Below are 27,086 nucleotides of genomic sequence, written 5' to 3'. Positions count from 1 at the left end.
CAATGTGGTAGTGTCTGTTTGACTCCTATGAGAAAACCTCCTTGGGTTATACTCATTAATGCACAACGTAGCAAAACATTTTGCAACAGAAAACGAAAACAAGCGTTTCTTATTGGACAAGTCCTCATAGTCCCGCCCTGTTTCAGTCAGTTTTCATCCATTTGGTGCCTATTGAATACAAGCCTGATGACCTGTAGCCTCATTTCTGAAGTGGGTGGCAGGTAGCCGAGTGGTTAAGAGCGTTGGGCCAGTAACCGAAAGGTTGCTGGTTTGAGTCCCTGAGCTGACTAGGTGAAAAAAAAATCTGTCTGTTCCCTTGTGCAAGGTACTTAACCCTAATTGCTCCTGTAAGTCGCTCTGAATTATACCGTCTGCTAAATGACTAAAATGTAAAAATGAAGTAAGCAAGACAGAATCGTCTTTTCTCCATTCAGCTGTGGTCTTATTTCTTACCACTGTTCTTACCAGAGCTACAAAGTAAAAAATGGGCTATATCGTAAAAATGTATGAACTTAATTTAAGGTTAGGCATAAGGTTAGCAGTGTGGTTAAAGTTAGGACTAGGTTTAAAATCACATTTTAAGAAGATAAATTGTAGAAATAGGCGGGGTTTATGACTTTGTGGCTGTGGTAACTAGTGTTGACCCTGATCTCGACTGATCATCTAGTCTGTTTTTATGGAATGAGTGGGTTATTATCAGGGACTTGGTAGTGAGTCAAGAACCTAGCCTACTTAAAGTTCCGTTGTTGGAAAATATGACATTTTGAACTCTGTGAATAGCATTTATGTACAAAGCAACAGGTACATATTAGGTCTAGTGAGATGTTAGAGAAAAGGTTTTATGATAAACACAGTTTGGTGTTAAGCAGCGTGTGTGTGTGTGTGTGTGTGTGTGAGCGAGCGAGAGTTGATATGGACAGAGTTTGGTGTTTGGCTGCAGAAGGGGATTATGTAAGGATTAGTGTCTTTGTGTCTGTGGTGTTTTTTTCATGGAAACTGAAATGGAAGACGCAGCATCAGACTGGTGTGTGTGTTTGTTTGGGTGGTGGGAAAACATGTTCTATATACATTTGCATACATGTGCTTGTTTGTGAATGTGTGTGCCATTGTTTTTCCTGTATGTGTTTGAGAGAGAGTGTGTTAGGGGTGGCACAGTAATTGGATGATCCCAGGCAGACACTAGACAGGACAGTAAGACTGGCTGCCCCCCCCAATCCGTTTGAGGGGTTCACCAGCATCATCATCATCACTGTCACCATCTCCATAGAATTCATTGTCATCATCGCCATTATCGTTAACATCCTCATCCTCATGATGTTATCAATATTAACATAATAATCATATCTAATATAATCAGCATTTACAAATAACCAGCTTAGTTGTCCGCTCTTTAATTCAGAATAAAAAGGTCAGACTGTTTGTGTTTGTGTGCAACTGTTGGGTGAAACTCAACAATCCGTGTGAATATGAGACTGTATTATGTATGTGCAAGGGTGTGTGTTTGTGTGTGAGATTTTGGAGTGAAAGGTCTGCCTTAACCCCCCCCCCCCCCCAACACACAAACACACTCCTCTCATCTCAGACCCCTCTCTCCCACACACTCTTAATGAACACAGTGAGTTTGCTCTGTGTAGAACTGCACAACCAATGAGAGGGAGCCGTTTGGATGACCCCTGTGGCATCTGATGTCACGGCCATGGGACTTGCTGTCTGGGCAGAATCCCAGAGAGAGAGACGGGGGCAAAAGGGATAGAAGGAGAATGAACCTGTGTATTGTAGTCCAGGGAACACTGATGGGGGGATAGGCTGGTATTGGTAGATGGGAAAGTGATAGGATTGCTCTTATTGGGTTTAGTACCCACTGATCTAGGATCAAATTAACCTACCCTACAATAATAACCTTAACCACTAGTCAAACAGAGAAAAACTGACTGTATTGGTCAGTGGTTCATTTAGGACCAACATCTACAGATGTAGGATCTTAATTTGATCACACTGTTGTTGCAGATAATTTCCAAACTTGTATTGTATTCAAGGTTTCAAAAGGCTTCTAAAGTTGGTAATTTCCACATTAAATGTCAGACTTGATTTTCCCTAATGAAAAATGTATCAACCCCTACAAAAATGTTCATTAATTATAATCCACACAATAATTCAAATGTCCTGTTGTTGCAGGATTATTTTCCTGCTGTGGGAAACTGGTCTCCCCCCCCCCCCCCCCACCATGCACAGCCGTACTGGGAGGATAGACAGTGAGACACGGGAGAGATGATGGCGAGCATGGGTGAGAGAGGGGGGGGGGGCTTGGGAAGTGGAGGGAGAGAGCGGTGTGGGGGGATGTGGGTTAATTTTCCAGAGGGAAAAAGGAGGACGGCAGGGAGGCTGAAGGGGGGATGAATTAATGAAGAACCACCACATGGTGCCCAGAGCGAGACAGAGACAGCGATGGATAAAGGCAAAGAGGCCTAAAGAGAGAGGACAGTATTGGGATGGTGCATAGATATAAATCACTGGTGACATGAAGTTAAGGCTGGGTGATATGTCATATTTGAAGGTATACCGATATGGATTTTTTATAATACCGTCTATAACGATATGTTGATACAGTGCTAAATAAATGAAAAGTCTGTTTTATACTCAACCAAACTTGGACAAAACTATCAGAAAGGAGAAAGCCCATTAAACCAATTAGAATGAATATGTTGCCATCCTAGAGTTATGCATTACTCATAAAACATATTTAGAACTTGTAGTATTCAGAAATATATAATACCGTCAAATACTGCCAAACCATTAAAAAAAAAGAGAAAAATGTTGTGATATGTTATTTTGGCCATATCGCCCCCAGCCCAACAGGATCCCTGATTGATGGGGTGGTGTGGTTCTCCTGGTGCTATGGAGCTCTGTAGTGCAGCAGATTTCTACAGATTTATGTAGACAGGTTAGAGAGGACAGTTATAGTTAATGTGGTAATGGGAGTAAAACGTAGTTGGTAACATAAAAGCATTTTATCAAAGTGACCCATCTGGGTAGGGTGGGTGGGGTTCAAGTTGCCTTGCTTTACCCTTTGCCAATAGCAAGATAGTGTTTTTTCCCGTGCTTCGGCCTAGTTCCTTAGGGCTTCAACAAACTCTGTGACACCCTGCAAAGTGCACACCTGTAGGGATTGCTATTAATGTGTGAGTGTGTCAATAGGGCTGGTCATGTGAGTGTGTGGGGTCTCTACTTTCTATGGAAGGTGTACGTAGACCTGTAGCTTACTGATTTACTAGACATCTCTCTTTGTCGTGTCCCCAGGGTGTGTTGTGTCTTGTTTTCTCCTAAGTGTCCTTGTGATCCCCTCTGATCCTGGCCTGTAGTGTCTGAGCTTCATGTGACCACTCTGTGACCCGACCATTCTGTGTCCTAATTTACCCTTCACCCCACCTACCCTCTCATGCTGATCCCTCCTCCTCTTCCCTCTCTCACTCACTCTTTCTTTCTGTCTTTCTTTCTCACTTGTACACAAACACTTCTCGTTTCCCATCAGCAACCTGTCAGCCCTCCTCTCCCCCCCACACCCCCTGCACCAAATTCCTCACCCTCTCACTCTTCCACATTTTCCCTCTCTTTCCACATCCCTCCTCCTCTGTATTTGTCCCTTTTCTTTCTCAAACCCTGTCTCTGTCTCTCTCCATAAATCATTCTCACTGTCTCTCTCCCTTACCCCTCTATCTCTGTCTGTTCATGATTCTCCCTTACCCCTCTATCTCTGTCTGTTCATGTTTCTCCCTTACCCCTCTATCTCTGTCTGTTCATGTTTCTCCCTTACCCCTCTATCTCTGTCTGTTCATGTTTCTCCCTTACCCCTCTATCTCTGTCTGTTCATGATTCTCCCTTACCCCTCTATCTCTGTCTGTTCATGTTTCTCCCTTACCCCTTTCTCTCTGTCTTTCTCTCTGTCTCTATATCTTTCTCCCATACCCCCCTCTCTACTAGTTTCTTCTTTGTGGATGCCTAATGAAATCCCCACTGAAATGGACAATTGTTGCTTTGAGAATATTTATAGAAATGAATAATCAGCCTTGTTGTGTTTGTCTGCACTCCCCTTTTAAAGAATTAATGAGTTTGAAGCAGTGGGAGCACTGAATGCTGTAGAGACATATAACCACTGGTAAAGAATCAAGCATAGGAGGTTGGTGGCACCTTAATTGGGCAGGACAGGGCTCGTGGTAATGGCTGGAGCAGAATGAGTGGATTGGTATCAAATACATAAAACACATGGTTTCCATGTGCGACAGTAGCCTGCGGTTTATTAGACATTATAAAGGCTTTAAAAGGACAATCTGTTGTTCAAACAACAACAAAGCGGTCACCCTATCCAGTGTTTTGGTAAATAGCTGAGGGATGGGGTTGGAGGAATGTAACCACTCTCAAATTCAAAAACAGAGCTATGGATGACAATCCATGAGTGACCTACACCCCAACCCGAGCACTCCGTTCTGCCACCTCTGGTCTCTTGGCCCTCCCACCCCTACGGGAGGGCAGCTCCCGCTCAGCCCAGTCCAAGCTCTTCTCTGTCCTGGCACCCCAATGGTGGAACCGGCTTCCCTCTAAAGCTAGGACAGCAGAGTCCCTGCCCATCTTCCGAAAACATCTGCATTTTCTGAACTAACACTCGCACTTAACTTTTCCCCCTCTTACTAACTCTGACTTTGCTGATAGCTACCTTATGTACTGACTATGACTGTGATATGTGGTTGTCCCACCTAGCTATCTTAAGATGAATGCACTAACTGTAAGTCACTCTGGATAAGAGCGTCTGCTATATGACTAAAATGAAAAAAAAAAAAAAAAAAGAATGACATCAAAATTATAGTTAATATCATATTTTGAGGCTATTTTGATGCAGTGTTTGTTTACAATAAGGCCTACACTGTTTACAAACAAAGGAGTAAAACAAGTTTATATTTGGGGTTTTGATGGAGTAAAACAATTGAACTAAGCTCATGAGGCATTTATGAATTACACTGAGAGTACAAAACATTAGCAACACAAGGTAGCTCTTTCCATGACAGACTGACCAGGTGAATCCAGGTGAAATGTATGATCCCTTATTGATGTCACTTAAATCCATTTCAATCAGTGTAGATGAAAGGGGAGGAGACAGGTTAAAGAAGGATTTTAAAGCCTTGAGACAATTGAGACATGGATTGTGTATATGCAATTCAGAGGGTGAATGGGCAAAACAAGAGATTTAAGTGCATTTGAACGGGGTATGGTAGTAGGTGCCAGGCACACTGGTTTGAGTGTGTCAAGAACTGCAACACTGCTGGGTTTTTCACGCTCCCGTGTGTATCAAGAATGGTCCACCACCCAAAGGACATCCAGCCAACTTGACACAATTGTGGGAAGCATTGTAGTCAACATGGGCCAGCATCCCTGTGAAGCGCTTTCGACAGCTTGTAGAGTCCATGCCCTGACGAATTGAGGCTGTTCTGAAGGCAAAATGGGGTGCAACTCAATATTAGGAAGGTGTTCCTAATGTTTTGTACACTCAGTATATATTCTTCAAGAATCAACGGGTGTATATCGATCATTTAAAAGTCAAAAAATTGATGTAGCAATCGCAGATTGCCCATTTAAGTAATGTCTTGCCGTAATGACAAATGCTCAAACTACCTACACTGTTGGATGATAAAAGGTTCCCCAGGTTTCAACTGGTGATGGTGGGGAATAGTGAGTAGCAGAGTAGCTGATAGCTGTTGATGTTAGCGCTGCCTTGGAATATAGAATATAGATGCTGAATGTGATGAATATGTCATCATAGCAACCTGTTTATCCCTGTCATTCTCCTGCCATACATTTAGCTTGGCTGTCACATAGCGTTGTCAGAACGTTTACGTGTACGTTGTCGTAGTGTTCCCGTGCGCCAGGAGGTTTTCAGCATCTTCTCTGAGAACTCTTTTTGATTTTCTTCTCCGTTTCATGTGAAATATTCTCTCTCTATTTTTGTTTTTCTTCTGGCCAAGTGTGTGTGTGTGTGTGTGTGTGTGTGTGTGTGTGTGTGTCGTCTCTTTGACAGCAGTCTCTGAGCTGTCACTCAACGCTCCGTCTCCCTGTCTTTGTGAAGTCACTCTCCATTAATAATGGCGGCAGCGCTGAATATTTTACACCGTCGTTCGGCAGAACATTATCCCGCCTTCGACGCCACACAGCGACAGAGAGACTATTGTCTGACTGACAAACTTTTATTTCAACCAAAAGCTCTATGATTGAGGCTTACGTTATCTGAGGACGTTTTGCATTAGGCCGTTTTGAAAAATGACGGATATGAGGATATTCTTTTTTTGTTTGACATCTATTATAGCCACTATCTAGGAATATTGTGTGTTGTGTTGTTAGATTTAGAAAAGACGTCAGCACCACTATATCATTGTCCAGTCTATTAAGCAGGTAACTGCTTTGTGCACTGTCACAGAGTTGTCGTTTGTGTTAAGCATCTAACCTTCTCTCTTGTCTAACCTGAACTCCAACTGGTTTGTCCTGTCTCTCTCTCTGTCCACAGGCGAGCAGGGTGCGGTGACCATGTTCCCTCTCTTCCTGTTGGACCATCACATGACAGCGCGGGAGCTGGGGTTCTGGAACGGAGTGATCGCCATGGGCTTCTCCATCTGTGGCTCCTCCCTTGGTGGCGTGCTGCTCTCCCAGTTCAGGTAGCATTCAGAAGCAGCACTCTCCTGGTAGCGTTCAAAGGCAACACTCTCCTGGTAGCATTCAGAAGCAACACTCCTGATAGCGTTAAGAAGCAACACTCTCCTGGTAGCATTCAGAAGCAACACTCTCCTGGTAGCGTTCAGATGCAACACTCTCCTGGTAGCATTCAGAGGCAACACTCTCCTGGTAGCGTTCAAAGGCAACACTCTCCTGGTAGCGTTCAGAAGCAACACTCCTGATAGCGTTAAGAAGCAACACTCTCCTGGTAGCGTTCAGAGGCAACACTCTCCTGGTAGCATTCAGAAGCAACACTCTCCTGGTAGCGTTCAGATGCAACACTCTCCTGGTAGCATTCAGAGGCAACACTCTCCTGGTAGCGTTCAGAGGCAACACTCTCCTGGTAGCGTTCAGTGGCAACACTCTCCTGGTAGCATTTAGAAGCAACACTCTCCTGGTAGCGTTAAGAAGCAACACTCTCCTGGTAGCGTTCAGAGGCAACACTCTCCTGGTAGCATTCAGAAGCAACACTCTCCTGGTAGCGTTCAGATGCAACACTCTCCTGGTAGCATTCAGAGGCAACACTCTCCTGGTAGCGTTCAGATGCAACACTCTCCTGGTAGCATTCAGAGGCAACACTCTCCTGGTAGCGTTCAGTGGCAACACTCTCCTGGTAGCATTTAGAAGCAACACTCTCCTGGTAGCGTTCAGAGGCAACACTCTCCTGGTAGCGTTCAGAGGCAACACTTTATTCCTGCTCTCCCAGTTCAGGTAGCGTCCATAGGCAACACTCTGATTTCAGTTTTACATTTACATTTTAGTCATTTACCTAACTCGCATGCTTCCATGACTTGTTTTGTAACTCATTTGTAATACTCACCATCTGTTTATTTGTTTTTAGTTTTTTAGTCTATAGTGCCCATTTTAGCGTCCCTTTCTGTTGCACAGATATCACATCACCCCATCACCTCCACTCCCCACACTGGGGTGTGTGTGTCTATAGCCCTCTGTGTGTGGTAGGAGAGCAGCAGGGGGAGATGCTTTGAAGCCTCCAGTGAGGCAAGGAGACAGGCCTCAACAGCAACACTAGGTCTTCTGTCTTCTACAGCTGATAATTCAAAGCATCCACCAATAATCAACCGTTTCTATTGACCTAACCTGAAGTGAACTGAAACTATCTTATTTTTGAGAGAGATCACAGAGCACAGACTTTAGCCTAAAAGTCATTATAATCTGCAGCAGGGCCATTTGGTCATAGAAAATGTCACTCCTAGTGTAAATTCTTATAGACTCTCCTTGGCATCATCTTATTTTCTACCAATCATCTGAAGTTCCTAGCAAGCCGTAGTAGAACATACGTTTTGAAAGGCAGCACCTGCACAAAAAAGCAGGGCAGCCTCAGCTCTAGAGATTAAAGTTCTCCTTTCAATTGCTAGTTAACCTTACATTTTCACCAACTGCCATTACAACACATACACTACCCTAACTCAACCTCCATTGCATAAGACAATAGATGTGATGTAATGCAATCTATAAATAACAACAATGCGTATGTATTTTCCCACACATGGCGTTAGCATGAAACATACAGTGAGGAAAAAAAATATTTAGTCAGCCACCAATTGTGCAAGTTCTCCCACTTAAAAAGATGAGAGAGGCCTGTAATTTTCATCATAGGTACACGTCAACTATGACAGACAAAATGAGGAAAAAAAATCCAGAAAATCACATTGTAGGATTTTGAATGAATTTATTTGCAAATTATGGTGGAAAATAAGTATTTGGTCAATAACAAAAGTTTCTCAATACTTTGTTATATACCCTTTGTTGGCAATGACACAGGTCAAACGTTTTCTGTAAGTCTTCACAAGGTTTTCACACACTGTTGCTGGTATTTTGGCCCATTCCTCCATGCAGATCTCCTCTAGAGCAGTGATGTTTTGGGGCTGTCGCTGGGCAACACGGACTTTCAACTCCCTCCAAAGATTTTCTATGGGGTTGAGATCTGGAGACTGGCTAGGCCACTCCAGGACCTTGAAATGCTTCTTACGAAGCCACTCCTTCGTTGCCCGGGCGGTGTGTTTGGGATCATTGTCATGCTGAAAGACCCAGCCACGTTTCATCTTCAATGCCCTTGCTGATGGAAGGAGGTTTTCACTCAAAATCTCACGATACATGGCCCCATTCATTCTTTCCTTTACACGGATCAGTCGTCCTGGTCCCTTTGCAGAAAAACAGCCCCAAAGCATGATGTTTCCACCCCCATGCTTCACAGTAGGTATGGTGTTCTTTGGATGCAACTCAGCATTATTTGTCCTCCAAACACGACGAGTTGAGTTTTTACCAAAAAGTTCTATTTTGGTTTCATCTGACCATATGACATTCTCCCAATCCTCTTCTGGATCATCCAAATGCACTCTAGCAAACTTCAGACGGGCCTGGACATGTACTGGCTTAAGCAGGGGAACACGTCTGGCACTGCAGGATTTGAGTCCCTGGCGGCGTAGTGTGTTACTGATGGTAGGCTTTGTTACTTTGGTCCCAGCTCTCTGCAGGTCATTCACTAGGTCCCCCCGTGTGGTTCTGGGATTTTTGCTCACCGTTCTTGTGATCATTTTGACCTCTTTGAGATCTTGCGTGGAGCCCCAGATCGAGGGAGATTATCAGTGGTCTTGTATGTCTTCCATTTCCTAATAATTGCTCCCACAGTTGATTTCTTCAAACCAAGCTGCTTACCTATTGCAGATTCAGTCTTCCCAGCCTGGTGCAGGTCTACAATTTTGTTTCTGGTGTCCTTTGACAGCTCTTTGGTCTTGGCCATAGTGGAGTTTGGAGTGTGACTGTTTGAGGTTGTGGACAGGTGTCTTTTATACTGATAACAAGTTCAAACAGGTGCCATTAATACAGGTAACGAGTGGAGGACAGAGGAGCCTCTTAAAGAAGAAGTTACAGGTCTGTGAGAGCCAGAAATCTTGTTTGTTTGTAGGTGACCAAATACTTATTTTCCACCATAATTTGCAAATAAATTCATTAAAAATCCTACAATGTGATTTTTTGGATTTTTTTTTCTCAATTTGTCTGTCATAGTTGACGTGTACCTATGATGAAAATTACAGGCCTCTCTCATCTTTTTAAGTGGGAGAACTTGCACAATTGGTGGCTGACTAAATACTTTTTTTCCCCACTGTATTTTTTTATTCTGAAAGATTACAGAGGTCCAGACCTTGGTGTCCTCATATGTAGCTATGGCCCTGAGTATGGGCACCCTGTCACACCCCTGGGATTATGTTCAATAAGACTTGTGCTTCCGCAGGGCCGTCAAGCTGCTGCTGCATCTTCAGTTTACTCCTCTGTTCAATTTGGATCTTCATTTGTTTACTTTTCTGTTTGTTTGGAGTTTTCTTACTGATAACTCATTTTGGTTACTAGCAGAAGGCTGACCTTGGGTCTCTTAAGGGTGATAAATTGGGGACTCAAGGACTCAAGGTTTAATGGTCTGACTGACTCCATGACTTAGTGGGGAAGATAGTAGTGTAAATATACTGAAAATAATACTGAAAATACAAACAGGTGCCATTAATACAGGTAACGAGTGGAGGACAGAGGAGCCTCTTAAAGAAGAAGTTACAGGTCTGTGAGAGCCAGAAATCTTGCTTGTTTGTAGGTGACCAAATACTTATTTTCCACCATAATTTGCAAATAAATACATCATTTTGTCTGTCATAGTTGACGTGTACCTATGATGAAAATTACAGGCCTCTCTCATCTTTTTAAGTGGGAGAACTTGCACAATTGGTGGCTGACTAAATACTTTTTTTCCCCACTGTACACTACATATACAAACGTATGTGGACACCCCTTCAAATTAGTGGATTTGTCTATTTCAGCCACACCCATTGCTGACAGGTGTATAAAATTGAGCACACAGTCTTGCAATCTCCATAGACAAAACATTGGCAGTAGAATGGCCTTACTGAAGAGCTCAGTGACTTTCAATGTGGCACCGTCATAGGATGCCACCTTTCCAACAAGTCAGTTCATCAAATTTCTGCCCTGCTAGAGCTGCCCCGGTCAACTGTAAAAGCTGTTATTGTGAAGTGGAAACGTCTAGGAGCAACAACGGCTCAGCCGCGAAGTGGTAGGCCACACAAGCTCATAGAATGGGACCGCTGAGTGTTGTAGCGCGTAAAAATAATCTGTCCTCGGTTGCAACACTCACTACCGAGGTCCAAACTGACTCTGGAAGCAACGTCAGCACAATAACTGTTCGTCGGGAGCTTCAGGAAATGGGTTTCCATGGCCGATCAGCCACACACAAGCCTAAGATCACCATGCGCAATGCCAAGCATTGGCTGGAGTGGTGTAAAGCTTGCCGCCATTGGACTCTGGGGCAGTGGAAAAGCGTTCTCTGGAGTGATGAATCATGCTTCACCATCTGGCAGTCCGACGGACGAATCTGGGTTTGGCGGATGCCAGGAGAACGCTACCTGCCCCCAATGTATAATGCCAACTGTAAAGTTTGGTGGAGGAGGAATAATGGTCTTGGGCAGTTTTTCATGGTTCGTGCTAGGCCCCTTAGTTCCAGTGAAGGGAAATCTTAATGCTACAGCATACAATGACATTCTAGACGATTCTGTGCTTCCAACTTTGTGGCAACAGTTTGGGGAAGGCCCTTTCCTGTTTCAGCATCACAATGCCCCCATGCACAAAGCGAGGTCGATACAGAAATGGTTTGTCGAGATTTGTGTGGAAGAACTTGACTGGCCTGCACAGAGCCCTGACCTCAACCCCATCGAACACCTTTGGGATGAATTAGAATGCAGACTGCGAGCCAGGCCTAATCGCCCAACATCAGTGCCCGACCTCACTAATTATCTTGTGGCTGAATGGAAGCAAGTCCCCGCAGCAATGTTCCAACATCTAGTGGAAAGCCTTCCCAGAAAGAGTGGAGGCTGTTATAGCAGCAAAGGGGGACCAATTCCATATTAATGCCCATGATTTTGAAATGAGATGTTCGACGAGCAGGTGTCCACATACTTTTAGTCATGTAGTTTACATCACCTTATCCATCACTAGCACTCACAAAGCTAGATTGGTTAATGATAATACTACCATTAGCATCGAGCTGAAATAGGCCCTATATGAAGAGAATACCAGTATCTTGTCTTTGTATAAAACGTCTGCAGAAGACTGTGGTCTGTCCTGTTTGAATTACATCTCCATATGGTCTCTGATGCTCCCAGGTGTTTGTCACACTACCCATAAACTAATACAACCAAATACAATGTAAGCCTCCAAAGGCAAACCTTTTGTTTGGAATCTCTTTCACAAAAGCGCTGTCATATTTTTGCGGTACTTCTACTCTTTCGTTCTACCTTGTCACATTTTCACACACAGAGGTGCGTTTACCTGACACTGTACACCCAGTCCAGATTCCCACAGAATGACCTCCCGCCACTCTCCCCCACTTCCCAACACGCATGCACGCAAGCACACACACTAAACAAAGCCCATCCACCAGGCCGTCTCAATGCTCTCAAATCTAATTTGGACGTTTATCCCGGGCCCCATCAGAAACGCCTGAGTGGCCAGAGACTGACCCCCTCACACAGATCGCCATCGGCAACCCAAGAGCCTAAATGGTATCGGAGCCTGGCCCGTGTGAAGTGTCAGTAGCGAGGCAGGTTCTCCTCTCACCCCATCACTACGGCAACTCCCCAGAGAGCCAGATTTGAAAGAGTGTCATTGTGAAGGGAGTAAATAAAGAATGAGAGAAAGAATGTCTTTAGCATATGAATGATAGCAGATTGGTTTTCAGGTGGAAAGGGTAAAGAAGGAGAAATTAGAGAGGTGTTATAGATCCTGTAGACGTACAGACTGACAGAATGGACAGAAACGAGACAGATACTATTTGGTATCAGATTTGAGTATAGTTGGTATATTGCTCATGTCAGAGTTAAATCAAACTAAGCTGTGGTAATGTCCATGTGGTAATGTCCATGTCAGATGGTATAGATTTCAGATATCAGACAGTGGCACGCGTCTGGTTTGTCTGATTGACAGGATCCTTTGGGGACTGATTGGCACAGTGGTAATCCCTGGGAGGCACACATACACACACACAACACAATGCTTTAAGGGGGTGAGACGACTGATGGTCATTAATTTACCACACTGGGGAGCTCCTTAAGTTATTGATTACCCCATGAGCCATGCCTACCGGCTCTCTGACTAACAAGGATTAGTGTCTGGGGACACGTCGCGTGTGCATGGGTGTGTAGGGGTGTGTGTGTGTGTGTGTGTGTGTGTCAGGGTTTCCGTTACCCGGTAATAGCCGGCTTATGGCCAATATATATGTTTTTATGCTGATAAATCAAATTTGTACCGGCCAACTGTCTGGGAGAAGAAAAAAATCCCATTGCAAAATAATGCCTTTTAGCCTTTTAATTTATGAAAATACCAGTCGATGTAAGTACATTTGACCGGTCATGCTTATCGGTCTATGGGTTCATTTGCATAATTTAGTGGAATTAAATTGGCACGTGTGTATTTTCGTTAGTCGTTATGACTCTTATTTATCACACGCGCACAGCATACAGGTACAGAGCCTAGTTTAAGCTGAAAATCTTTGACAGCACGAGAGTTGCTGCTACAGCTCCTGGGGCTGCTGGAGTGAACCTTGCTTTTATAAGCCCAATCATTGTGCAACAATTCTAAATGAAATCGCATGTTAAAAACAGTTTTGAGCACGATAAAAAATAGCTACTATTTTTATTTCTCAACTGGTATTTGAAGCGCACTTCCCATTCGCCATTTAAGTGCATATAATGGTAGGTAGGCTTCAGCGCATCACACACCACTTTGCAATGAGCTGGAGGCAGTATGCATTTGGAAAACATATACTAAATAGTTTGAAATCTGAACATTTTACTACATATTATGAGGCATGTTTACCTTGCCTTAAAGTACCCTAGCCAAAATGAGACCAAATGTGGAGGCAATTATTTACAGTGAGCTGCAAAAGTATCGGGACAGTGGCAAAAAAAGAAATTATTGGCTCTGTAATCGAGCACTTTGGATTTGAAATAATACAATGAATGAGGTTAAAGTGCAGACTGTCAGCTTTAATTTCAGGGTATTTTCATCCATATCGGGTGAACCGTTTAGAAATTACAGCACTTTTTGTACATGGTCCCCCCATTTTAAGGGACAAAAAAGTATTGGGACAAATTCACTTATGTGTATTAAAGTAGTCCCATATTCCTAGCACGCAATTATTACATTATTTACCATTCATTTCTAAACAGTTCACCCGATATGGATGAAAATACACTCAAATTAAAGCTGTCTGCACTTTAACTTCATAGTCATTATATCATTTCACTCATTATATCATTTCAAATTCAAAGTGCTGAAGTACAGTGCCAAAACAACAAACAAATTGGGGATAGTAGATTGACATAGGCTAGTGGTTTGGCTGTTCATTACTCGTCTTGTTGGCTGAGGAAAAGTACATGTGGCAGTTATTCTAACATCTTTAAATGCACATCGGAATTTGGTAAGAAGGACCCACACCGTTTCATCCTCGAGGTTCATGATTTGTTAAGATGAATTACTATAATCTAAATGTGATTTCTGTCATTCTGAGCACCGTGGGTGGACGCCCTGATCAGGTTACGCAACCAATGGCGTATGGGTCCGGTACATTTCTCAAATGTCCGGTAAATTAAAATGCTGCCAGTCAAATGTCCGGTGCCACATTTTCCTAACAGAAACCCTGGAGTGTGGGTGTGTTTGCTACTGTAGAGGGAAATATGGTGTTTGTTTTTGTTAGCATACACATACTACATACTATTATTTGCCTGTGTGTGTGTCAAATGACTGGTTGTCCGTCTTGTGTGTCTCCACAGTATTGGCTCTCTGATGAGGCGGGTGTTTGTGATGCGGACTGTCAGTATGGTGTTCCAGAGCTCCCTCCTGACTGTGCTGGAACCTTCCCCACTCATGAAAGGTGAGAGAAGACCAGACTGCACTCTGACTTATGCATTTCTTGCAGTGAAATTATACAACAAATGTTAATTTTGTCTCTGGAACAGGAGTGGAGAAATTTGATTTATTTATTTCAGCATCACTTGAGAAAATGTGAATGCGCGTATAATGTGTTATCTTTGACACTGTTATGCAAGCAGACAGTATTTCAACCACATAAAATATGCAGCCAAGACGAACTGAAGTCTTATCAGAAACTTGTTTCGTCGTTTTCTCAGCTTTTCCTTTCCTTAAAACCAGTCAAACTGATGGCATTTGGACATTTTGCACAGGACCAATCTTTCCACTGTTTTGGAGTTATTGCGTTTTCTTCCCGGTTCCTAAACGAAACAGACAACTTTTCTGGGGTTAACTAGATTAATGCATTCATTCTATTGATGTAAGACATTATTCTGGTGAGCACTACTTTATTTAGTCTTCTGGGGCAACAAGTTATGACAGAATAGAAGCTTATGTAGTCTATCAAACTACAGTTAACAAACAAATGACCTACCAAATGTCGGAAATTATAAGCAGAATCTTAAATTATAGTAAATTAATTATAGTAGGCAAAATTATTATGGAATTATTATGGTGGATCGAACTGTGCAGGTAGCCTACTTTTTTAAGTGATTTGTTTGATAATCAGATGAAAATATCATCACACAACACCATAGACTGCACAACACCCATGATATGTGCAACTGAGCCTGCCTACGCGGACCGTGAAAAACAACAGTAAACGGGATAAGATGTTTACATGCCACAGTATCCCATCTTAGATCAGCATATCCCAGGCATCTTATCTGGGTTTCTTATAACCGAGATACAAGCTTTTTCAGGTTATTGTAAACGGGATATGATGTTTATATGCATCAACTCAAAAATAGAACACTTGAGTAGTAATAACGGGATATTGGTGTGCAGGTACAGTGAGGGAAAAAAGTATTTGATCCCCTGCTGATTTTGTACGTTTGCCCACTGACAAAGACATGATCAGTCTATAATTTTAATGGTAGGTTTATTTGAACAGTGAGAGACAGAATAACAAAACAAAAATCCAGAAAAACGCATGTCAAAAATGTTATAAATTGATTTGCATTTTAATGAGGGAAATAAGTATTTGACCCCTCTGCAAAACATGACTTAGTACTTGGTGGCAAAAACCTTGTTGGCAATCACAGAGGTCAGACGTTTTTGTAGTTGGCCACCAGGTTTGCACACAGCTCAGGAGGGATTTTGTTCCACTCCTCTTTGCAGATCTTCTCCAAGTCATTAAGGTTTCGAGACTGACGTTTAGCAACTCGAACCTTCAGCTCTCTCCACAGATTTTCTATGGGATTAAAAGGTCTGGAGACTGGCTAGGCCACTCCAGGACCTTAATGTGCTTCTTCTTGAGCCACTCCTTTGTTGCCTTGGCCGTGTGTTTTGGGTCATTGTCATGCTGGAATACCCATCCACGACCCATTTTCAATGCCCTGGCTGAGGGAAGGAGGTTCCCACCCAAGATTTGACGGTACATGGCCCTGTCCATCGTCCCTTTGATGCGGTGAAGTTGTCCTGTCCCCTTAGCAGAAAAACACCCCCAAAGCCTAATGTTTCCACCTCCATTTTTGACGGTGGGGATGGTGTTTTTGGGGTCATATGCAGCATTCCTCCAAACACGGCGAGTTGAGTTGATGCCAAAGCGCTCGATTTTGGTCTCATCTGACCACAACACTTTCACCCAGTTCTCCTCTGAATCATTCAGATGTTCATTGGCAAACTTCAGACGGCCCTGTATATGTGCTTTCTTGAGCAGGGGGACCTTGCGGGCGCTGCAGGATTTCAGTCCTTCACGGCATAGTGTGTTACCAATTGTTTTCTTGGTGACTATGGTCCCAGCTGCCTTGAGATCATTGACAAGATCCTCCCGTGTAGTTCTGGGCTGATTCCTCACCGTTCTCATGATCATTGCAGCTCCACGAGGTGAGATCTTGCATGGAGCCCCAGGTCGAGGGAGATTGACTGTTCCTTTGTGTTTCTTCCATTTGCGTATAATCGCAGCAACTGTTGTCACCTTCTCACCAAGCTGCTTGGCGATGGTCTTGTAGCCCATTCCAGCCTTGTGTAGGTCTACAATCTTGTCCCTGACATCCTTGGAGAGCTCTTTGGTCTTGGCCATGGTGGAGAGTTTGGAATCTGAACCTCAAGCTGAACCTTGGCAAGACGGAGCTGCTCTTCCTCCCGGGGAAGGACTGCCTGTTCCATGATCTCGCCATCACGGTTGACAACTCCGTTGTGTCCTCCTCCCAGAGTGCGAAGAGCCTTGGCGTGACCCTGGACAACACCCTGTCGTTCTCCGCTAACATCAAGGCGGTGACCCGATCCTGTAGGTTCATGCTCTACAACATTCGGAGAGTACGACCCTGCCTTACACAGGAAGAGGCTCAGGTCCTAATCCAGGCACTTGTCATCTCCCGTCTGGATTACTGCTACTCGCTGTTGGCTGGGCTCCCTGCCTGTGCCATTAAACCCCTACAACTCATCCAGAATGCCGCAGCCCGTCTGGTGTTCAACCTTCCCAAGTTCTCTCACGTCACCCCGCTCCTCCGCACACTCCACTGGCTTCCAGTTGAAGCTCGCATCTGCTACAAGACCATGGTGCTTGCCTACGGAGCTGTGAGGGGAACGGCACCTCCGTACCTTCAGGCTCTGATCAGTCCCTACACCCAAACGAGGGCATTGCGTTTATCCACCTCTGGCCTGCTGGCTCCCCTACCTCTGCGGAAGCATAGTTCCCGCTCAGCCCAGTCAAAACTGTTCGCTGCTCTGGCACCCCAATGGTGGAACAAGCTCCCTCACGACGCCAGGACAGCGGAGTCACTCACCACCTTCCGGAGACATTTGAAACCCCACCTCTTTAAGGAATACCTGGGATAGGATAAAGTAATCTTTCTACCCCAACCCACCCCCCCCCCCAAAAAAAAATATAAAAAAATATAAAAATAAACATTGTAAAGTGGTTATCCCACTGGCTATAAGATGAATGCACCTATTTGTAAGTCGCTCTGGATAAGAGCGTCTGCTAAATGACGTAAATGTAAATGTAATGATTGATTGCTTCTGTGGACAGGTGTCTTTTATACAGGTAACAAGCTGAGATTAGGAGCACCTAATCTCAGCTCGTTACCTGTATAAAAGACACCTGGGAGCCAGAAATCTTTCTGATTGAGAGGGGGTCAAATACTTATTTCCCTCATTAAAATGCAAACAATTTATAACATTTTTGACATGCGTTTTCCTGGATTTTTTTGTTGTTATTCTGTCTCTCACTGTTCAAATAAACCTACCATTAAAATTATAGACTGATAATTTCTTTGTCAGTGGCCAAACGTACAACATCAGCAGGGGATCAAATACTTTTTTCCCTCACTGTAAACGTGGTCAATATCATCAGTTCACACACACTCTAACAATGGACATACATCATTTACTCTAACCAGCCTGTCCTTTTCCACTGATCTAGACCTGTATGCGTCTCTAGTCCCCCACAAGCCACATCTGTTTGTCCATCCGTAGCTCGATATCTTTCTTTCTTTCACCTTGCACAAAATGGGAGCAGGTGGCAGGTGACAGTGTGACTCTGATGAATGAAGGCAGGCACCTCCATGTGACCTCACTGACTCACACAGGTAACCATGACTATAATGAACAAACCCACTGGGCTCGCAGATCCATCCGCTTTGGTACATGAAAGCAACACATGATGGACTTTACCGGATACCCATCGCATGCATCTACAACGGCCACACTCTAACCCACCGTACTCTAACCCCCTGACCCCATGGCAAAACAAATAACACGTTGTTGTGTCATGTGTAACCCATTCACATTTAGGCTTATACATAAAACATTTTGTCATGTGAACCCATCCACATTTAGGCCTATGCAGTGCCTTCGGAAAGTATTAAGACCCCTTGACTTTTTCCACATTTTGTTACGTTACAGCCTTATTCTAAAATTGATTAAATAAAATATTTTCCTCAGCAATCTACACACAATACCCCATAATGACAAAGTGAACATTTTTGCAAATTTCTAACAAATTAAAAACTGAAATACCTTATTTACATAAGTATTCTGACCCTTTGCTATGAGACTCGAAATTGAGCTCAGGTGCATCCTGTTCCCATTGATCATCCTTGAGATGTTTCTACAACTTGATTGGAGTACACCTGTGGTAAATTCAATTGATTGGACATGATTTGGAAAGTCACACACCTGTCTATATAAGGTCCCACAGCTGACAGTGCATGTCAGAGCAAAAACCAAGCCATGAGGTCGAAGGAATTGTCTGTAGAGCTCCGAGACAGGATTGTGTCGAGGCACAGATCTGGGGAATGGTACCAACAAATGTCTGCTGCATTGAAGGTCCAAAAGAACACAGTGGCCTCCATCATTCTTAAATGGAAGAAGTTTGGAACCACCAAGACTCATCCTAGAGCTAGCCGCCCAGCCAAACTGAGCAATCGGTGGAGAACGGCCTTGGTCAGGGAGGTGACCAAGAACCCGATGGTCACTCTGACAGAGCTCTAGAGCTCCTCTGCAGAGATGGGAGAACCTTCCCAAATACAGGTGTGCCAAGCTTGTAGCGTCATACCCAAGAAGACTCTATGCTGTAATCGCTGCCAAAGGTGGTTCAACAAATTACTGAGTAAAGGGTCTGAATACTTATGTAAATGTGTTATTTCAAATTAGCAAAATTCTTTAAAAAAAAAACCTGTTTTTGCTTTGTCATTATGGGGTATTGTGTGTAGATTGATGGGGGAAACGTAACATAATGTGGAAACATGTTGTCATGTGTAACCATCCACATTTAGACCTATACATAAAACATGTTGTCATGTGTAACCATCCACATTTAGGCCTATACATAAAACATGTTGTCATGTGTAACCATCCACATTTAGGCCTATACATAAAACATGTTGTCATGTGTAACCATCCACATTTAGACCTATACATAAAACATGTTGTCATGTGTAACCATCCACATTTAGGCCTATACATAAAACATGTTGTCATGTGTAACCATCCACATTTAGGCCTATACATAAAACATGTTGTCATGTGTAACCATCCACATTTAGGCCTATACATAAAACATTTTGTCATGTGTAACCATCCACATTTAGGCCTATACATAAAACATGTTGTCATGTGTAACCATCCACATTTAGGCCTATACATAAAACATTTTGTCATGTGTAACCATCCACATTTAGGCCTATACATAAAACATTTTGTCATGTGTAACCATCCACATTTAGGCCTATACATAAAACATTTTGTCATGTGTAACCATCTACATTTAGGCCTTCTTTATTTATTTAACCAGGTTAGTCTCGTTGAGATAGGAATCTATTTAGTAGAGACCTGGTACATAAGGCCTATACATACAACACACATACAGTGCTTTCAGAAAGTATTCATACCCCTTGACTTATTTCACATTTAGTTGTGTTACAGCCTGAATTCAAAATGGATTCAGTATTATTTTTCTCACCCATCTACACACAATACCCCATAATGACAAAGCAAAAACATGTTTTTAGAAATCTTTGCACATTTATTGAAAATGAAATACAGAAATATCTTATTTACATAAGTATTCACACCCATGAGTCAATACATGTTTGAATCACCTTTGGCAGTGATTACAGCAGTGAGTCTTTCTGGGTAAGTCTCTAAAAGCTTTGCACACTTGGATTGTACAATATTTGCACAATATTCTTTTTAAAATTCTTCAAGCTGTGTCAAGTTGGTTGTTGATCATTTCTAGACAGCAATTTTCAAGTCTTGCCATAGATGTTTAAGCCGATTTAAGTCAAACCTTTAACTAGGCCACTCAGCAACATTCAATGTCATCTTGGTAAGCAACTCCAGTGTATGTTTGGCCTTGTGTTTTAGGCTATTGTCCTGCTGAAAGGTGAATTTGTCTCCCAGTGTCTGTTGGAAAGCAGACTGAACCACATTTTCCTCTAGGCTGTTGTATCCTAAAAAAAACTATAGTCCAGGCCGATGACAAGCATACCCATAACATGATGCAGCCACCACCATGCTTGAAAATATGAAGAGTGGTACTCAGTGATGTGTTGTTGGATATGCCACAAACATATCACTTTGTATTCAGGACTTAAAGTTCATTACTTTGCCAATTTTCTTTGCAGTTTTACTTTAGTGTCTTATTGCAAACAGGATACATGTTTTGAAATATTTTTATTCCTTCTGTCATTTAGGTTAGTATTGTGGAGTAACTACAATGTTGTTGATCCATCCTCAGTTTTCTCCTATCACAGCCATTAAACTCTGTAACTGTTTTAAAGTCACCATTGGCCTCCATGGTGAAATCCCTGAGCAGTTTCCTTCCTCTCCAGCAACTGAGTTAAGAAGGACGCCTGTATCTTTGTAGTGACTGGGTGTATTGATACACCATCCAAAGTGTAATGAATAACTTCACCATGCTCAAAGCGATATCCAATGTCGGCTTTTTTTCTACCAATAGGTGCCCTTCTTTGTGAGGCATTGGAAAACCTCCCTAGTCTTTGATGTTGAATCTGTGTTTGAAATTCACTGCTCGACTGAGGGACCTTACAGATAATTGTATGTGTGGGGTACAGAGATGAGGTAGCCATTAAAAAATCATGTTAAGCACTATTATTGCATACAGAGGGAGTCCATGCAACTTATTATGTGACTTGTTGAGCACATTTTTACTCCTGAACTTATTTAGGCTTGCCATAACAAAGGGGTTGAAAACTTATTGACTCAAGACATTTCAGCTTTTAATTTTTAATTAATTTGTTAACATTTCTAAAAACATAATTCCACTATGACATTATTGGGTATTGTGTGTAAGCCAGTGACACAAAATCTAAATTTAAATCAATTAAAATGTGGAAAAAGTCAAGGGGTGTGAATACTTTCTGAAGGCACTGTATGTGGTGGAAGAAGAGGTGCGTGAAGAGGTCAGTTTACAGCGCTTTGAGCATCTCACAAACATCCCATTTTAATCTCATGACTAAAGTGAAGGAAATCTGAAAGCAGAATAGAAGCTCTCTCAGTGACCTGTTTGAACCTTTGTTGAGCTGTTCACTCTGGAAACCGCTGGAAGTGGAGCCCCCCCCCCCCTCTTAGAGCAGGAACAATGATGTCAAAGATCCCAAAAAATGTTGCTGTAAAATTCTCAATATTACATGAGTGCCCCCTTTTCTCACTCTGATAAGCTGAGTTAGTGTCTCGCTCTCTGAATCCTGTGAAATGGAGAAGTCTTATTCTGCAAAACTCGACATCTCCGGTGAATAATTCAGTGTCAGTGGGAGCTGAGAGACGCTCTGTGTCGCCTGTGTTCTGCTGTCTCCTGAGAGGGAACAACTTGTTTGGGGGAACGCGAGGAGACAGCACCCCCTTACTTCCACCTTTGTTGTCTCGGTTCAGCGACAGATCAGGCTCCACTGATATACGCTGCGCCACTGAGCTCTCCTTCTCACACCATCCATCCAGTAGGAACTCTGAGTGAAACGAAAGAGGCAGATTTAGATAACACCACTTTAGGACAGAACACAGCAGGTAGCCTAGCGGTTAGAGCATTGGGCCAGTAACCGAAAGTTCACTAGTTCGAATACCCGAGCCGATAAGGTGAAAGATCTGTCGATGTGCCCTTGAGCAACGCACTTAACCTCTAATTGTTCCAGGGTCGCTGTTGGTAATGGCAGACACTGGCCTTGACCCCTCTCTCGAACTGTCTCAGGGAGGGTGGGATATGTAAAAAACACATGTCCAATTCACACGTGTGAAACAGGACAAATATAAGCACCCATAATGTCTGGCAACATTGGGTTGAGTTTGAGACAGTGTCATGGCTGTTATTGTGTTTGCCCCTCAGGTATGGCCGTGTTGAGTTTGAGCATTCAGCACTTCCTGGGCGGCCTCATCACCACGCTCACCTTCACGACCATGATGCACTGCACACAGAGAGCGGAGGAGAGTGTACAGGTAAGAGTCAACCTCTACACACCTGTCAACCTAGAATATAATTTCCCATGGCCAAGTCAGGTCCTTCATGTGAGAAACACATGAATAATTTTAAATAATCACATATATCCCTTGATTTTGGTGAATATGACTGAGATAAGTACAAATGTCTAACATCATCAGTACATTATCTTTACCAAAAAAACAAAGAATCTAGAACTCAATTTTTGTCGTCATCTGACAATTTCCAAACAAATTATGTTCAACTTCAAATCACGTTTTAAAAGATAAAGTAATTCCTTGAAATGTGTCATAGAAATCAAGTGCTATTTGCATGTGCAAATGTCATGCATTTGCTAAATTGTTTACACTTTTGCCTGTGGCCCACTCTTTGAGGATATGCACACATTTACGGAGTGAGGCACTCAGCTTTTTACCTCCACTTGGAGGAGAGGATTTTTATCTAAGAAGACGAGATTCTCTGGAAACCCAGCGGCCTCTGGAATGGAGTTAGATTATATCCTATGATGTCAACAGGCAGGACAGGTAGCCCTCCTCACAGCAACAACACCCACCGGTCAGCTGGGACTGACGAGCCCCTTTTCTTCTCCTAGCTCTCTCCCTTTCTCTCTCTGTCTCCTTTTACATATCTATATTTCCCTCTCGCTCTCTCCCCCTCTTTTTTGACATAACTTATTTTGGCCCTTTTAAACTGGGGCATCGCCGCCTGGAGGTGTTCTGTTCGCAGCCTCTCAAATGTCACTCAATCAATTTTGAAGGTGACGAGTTGCCGCGGTTCTACCTAGGAGTCGTTGACTAGGAAAACTACACTAAGGAGGATACAAAGCTGTATCTGGGCAATTAAGGAAGAAAAACCTAATGAAACAAAGCTAATAACCTCTGGGGTTAATTTGAAATGTTCTCATGACAGTGACACATATAGCTACCCTTTTAAGGTCATATCCAGTGACGGAAAGCTGATACCGTGAGTGAGTGCTTGTCGATGGCCCAGGAGAGAGAAACGGAATCTCTTAAGCAAGTTAGCCCGAATAAAAGCACTTCACTTAACTCGGGTCTACAGGCACTCCGACTGTGTGAATCTGGCTCAACCCAGCACTGTACTCAATACTGAGACCCAGCAAAGATGCCTGGGTAATGTCTCCTTTACAGCTTGCTCATTTTATGGCCGGTGACATTTGTCTGAGTTAGGTAACTGGCTAAGTTACTCTTAGCCACACGGGAGCTATGTTACACGGTGTAAAAGGTACAACGAACAAAGGCCTTGTCGCCTTTTCACCGCCCAAAGTTCTAATAATCGAAGTCATCTGCTCACCATAATCATTCAATGATGTTTTCCCCCGGCAACCTACTTCTGCCCATCCCTCCCCTTACTGATTAAGATCCATCTCACTTTGATCATGTGGATTTAGGCATAGCCAGAGCTGTACTGATAACTATGCATGCCACAGCGGATGTCTTAGTGGTTTGTGCTGAAATAAATCTGTTCAGTTAAGCGGTTAGCAGTTTACATGGTTTCATTTGTAGAGGTGTTCAGTGGTTTAACACACTTGAAGTCTTTATGTCTGGTGGTGTATACACCTGAGTGTATGGAATAGGGTTGCCATCGTGTGAACATTTAGGTGTCAGTGGAGGGTGGAGACCTACGGAGATGCGTTGGCTATGTTGCCTTGTTGTGTTGCTATGGGCATGAGAGGTGGAGTCTGGGATGTTAGGTAATCTGTGTTGGTGTGGTGTGGCCTCGCTCTCTACATTCTCTCTCTCATGTCCTGTTGTTTATTTTATTTTTTTATCTCTGAGCTCACCTTTACCTAACCCTCTCCTCTTCTCCCTACAGGCCACCCACTACAGTTTCCTGTCCACTCTGGAGGTGCTGGGGAAGCTGATGTTCAGTGCCCTGGCGGGGGGCCTGGTGGACTGGGTGGGCTTCCCCACCGCCTTCCTCCTTTTCCTGGTCCTCTCGGCCGGGACAGCCCTCCACATCTGGAAAGCCACAGACACAGGGGCCCTCAGGGAACAGCCCAAGTGATCAGCTTTTTGTTCTTGACCTTACTAACACGTCAAGCTACTCAAGGGGTCAATGATCAGTTGAGTCGTTGAACAAGGTGTGTGAGTGTAGGGTTGGAACAAAAATCTCCACACCCTATAGGTGTCCAGGACTAGGGATGGTGATCACTGAGCTTGAGGAGGAGGAAGGAGTGTGTTGCATGAGGGTGAAGCGAATTCTGCCGTACGTCGGCGTCCTAGAAAAACCCTGTATCTCACTTTTTTAAACATAAATTGAAAGTTTCACAGAACAATCCCTTCCATGTTCTGTGAAAGTGTAATGAAACTAGGACTAATATAAGTAATTCAAAAAGCCTTTTGAATTTCCATTAATATATGGCAACAACAACGTTGTTTTAGATTCCTGAAAAGTGAACTTATTTTTTTTTATACACGATTTTTCCAGGACACTGATGAGTAGTTATATTGATTATGGGGATTGGATCAGTAGCATAAGGGATAGGGAGGACAATAAAGAGGAAAGCTGTTAAGGGGTTGTTGGAGGACATACAGTTCCATCTGAGCCATTTTCACATTTGCCAAGCCAGCAGTAAAATTTAAGCCAGCAGTTATACTTAGCCAGGGATTAGCCAGCGATGAAAGTTCTATGTCATATCAGTTTGGCATTGTACTAGTTTTGTGGCGACGATTACGAATAAATCCCTACTACCAATTATCAACACTGTAAGATACTCAGAAGAGGCTAGTGAGCAGTGAAGTACAACATTTGCTAGCTAGCGTACGATTTTGATTAGAGGTAGCTAGCTTGAACCTGCTAGCCTAGGTTAGCTGTTAGCGCAATTAGAGAACCAGGTCAGACTTTATTTGGATAGTTCGGATTACTATCAACAAACTATCTGTTGATAAGTAACTGCTTGCTATGGTTACGGTTAGGTTTAGGTTTAGAATAAGGGTTAAGGTTAGGGTAAGGTCTAAGTTTAGGGATATGATAACAGTTAAGGTTAGGGTTACAGCTAGGGTTAGGGTTAGTAGTAGTTGAAATGTTACTGATAGTCTGTAAAGCATCTACAGATGGACTATCCAAAAAAGGTGTTATCGAGAACCGTACTGTAGCCATACATTTTGTATGGTGGTTAGTTATCCAGGATTGGCAACAAAAAACAACAAAAATAACAATTGGACATTTTCAGGAAATGTTTTTATGAATTCTGGGGGAAAAATGAATTATATGTAATGTTACATAGATGTTGGTTGTTTAACTACCTGCTGATATTACTTGTTTGAGTTGTTAAATAATGTGTAAAGTTCTTAAGAATAACACACACACCTCATCTTGAAACACAGCAGTTGAAGCAACTTAGATTGTGGTGCGGTTAATTCGACCGGCAAGAGGCGTCTACTGGCAAAATGACTGAAATATTCAACCAATGTCTCACACCGATTGAATACCATCTGTCTTTTGTTTACCGTATCACTCATTGTGATGACTGAATGACAATATAACAGATAGTCACAGGGATGACAGTTCACGGAGGTGACATAGTGACACAGGGCCTAGACAGTTTCAGATAGGGACAGCCATGGGGAGATAGAACCAGAGCAGCCATGTTATGAATTGTCATGATCAGCGGGGTCACTGTGACCAAGTCCATGCTAATGTAAAGCACCTGTTGCAAAGCACACCCCTGTCTCTGACACGTGCTGAGAGATTGTCACAAAATAAAGCTGTTATCCAAATGTCTATGTGCCATGCATGTTACTGCAGTAATGTCATATCCTGTAATAATCCTCTACCTGAACTTACCCATTTTTAATACCGTCACTTTGGCATCAGTCTAAAAAAGAATAATAGTAAACACCTGTACATTTGAAAGAGATAGAAGCATAAAGTTAATATATCATACCCATTATATCCAGCGGACTGAAGAAGATTTAGTCTAGCCATTGTTGGGGACATTCCACCATGCCAAATCTTGGGACACAATTATGAATCCCTCACACACGCCTCTCATATATCCACACCCTATATTACTCTGGATCAAGATCTCATTACATCAGGGTCCTCCTGATAACCATAGCTCTGTGTGTGTGTGTGTGTGTGTGTGTGTGTGTGTGTGTGTGTGTGTGTGTGTGTGTGTGTGTGTGTGTGTGTGTGTGTGTGTGTGTGTGTGTGTGTGTGTGTGTGTGTGTGTGTGTGTGTGTGTGTGTGTGTGTGTGTGTGTGTGTGTGTGTGTGTGTGTGTGTGTGTGTGTGTGTGTGTGTGTGTGTGTGTGTGTGTGTGTGTGTGTGTGTGAGAGAAAAAGAGACTCAGTTTCTCTCCTATA

The 27,086-nt window shown here is 43.1% G+C and overlaps 1 protein-coding gene across 1 annotated transcript in view; it reads left to right on the top strand.

The window, feature by feature from the left end:
- The window catches only part of LOC311117564 (major facilitator superfamily domain-containing protein 3-like), a 30,712-nt gene extending 4,209 nt beyond the window's left edge, over positions 1-26,503 (top strand). Inside the window, exons 3-6 of the mRNA XM_084192495.1 lie at positions 6,548-6,695; positions 14,604-14,704; positions 22,649-22,758; positions 24,593-26,503. Of these exons, the coding sequence (XP_084048621.1) occupies positions 6,548-6,695; positions 14,604-14,704; positions 22,649-22,758; positions 24,593-24,784 (551 nt within the window). The 3' untranslated portion in view covers positions 24,785-26,503. The remainder of the gene's footprint in view (positions 1-6,547; positions 6,696-14,603; positions 14,705-22,648; positions 22,759-24,592) is intronic.
- The last annotated feature ends 583 nt before the right edge of the window (positions 26,504-27,086 follow it).

This window comes from Coregonus lavaretus (genome assembly GCF_964263955.1).
Source record: "Coregonus lavaretus genome assembly, contig: HAP1_SCAFFOLD_205, whole genome shotgun sequence".
NCBI lineage: Eukaryota > Metazoa > Chordata > Actinopteri > Salmoniformes > Salmonidae > Coregonus > Coregonus lavaretus.
This window is presented reverse-complemented; position numbering and strand designations above follow the sequence as displayed.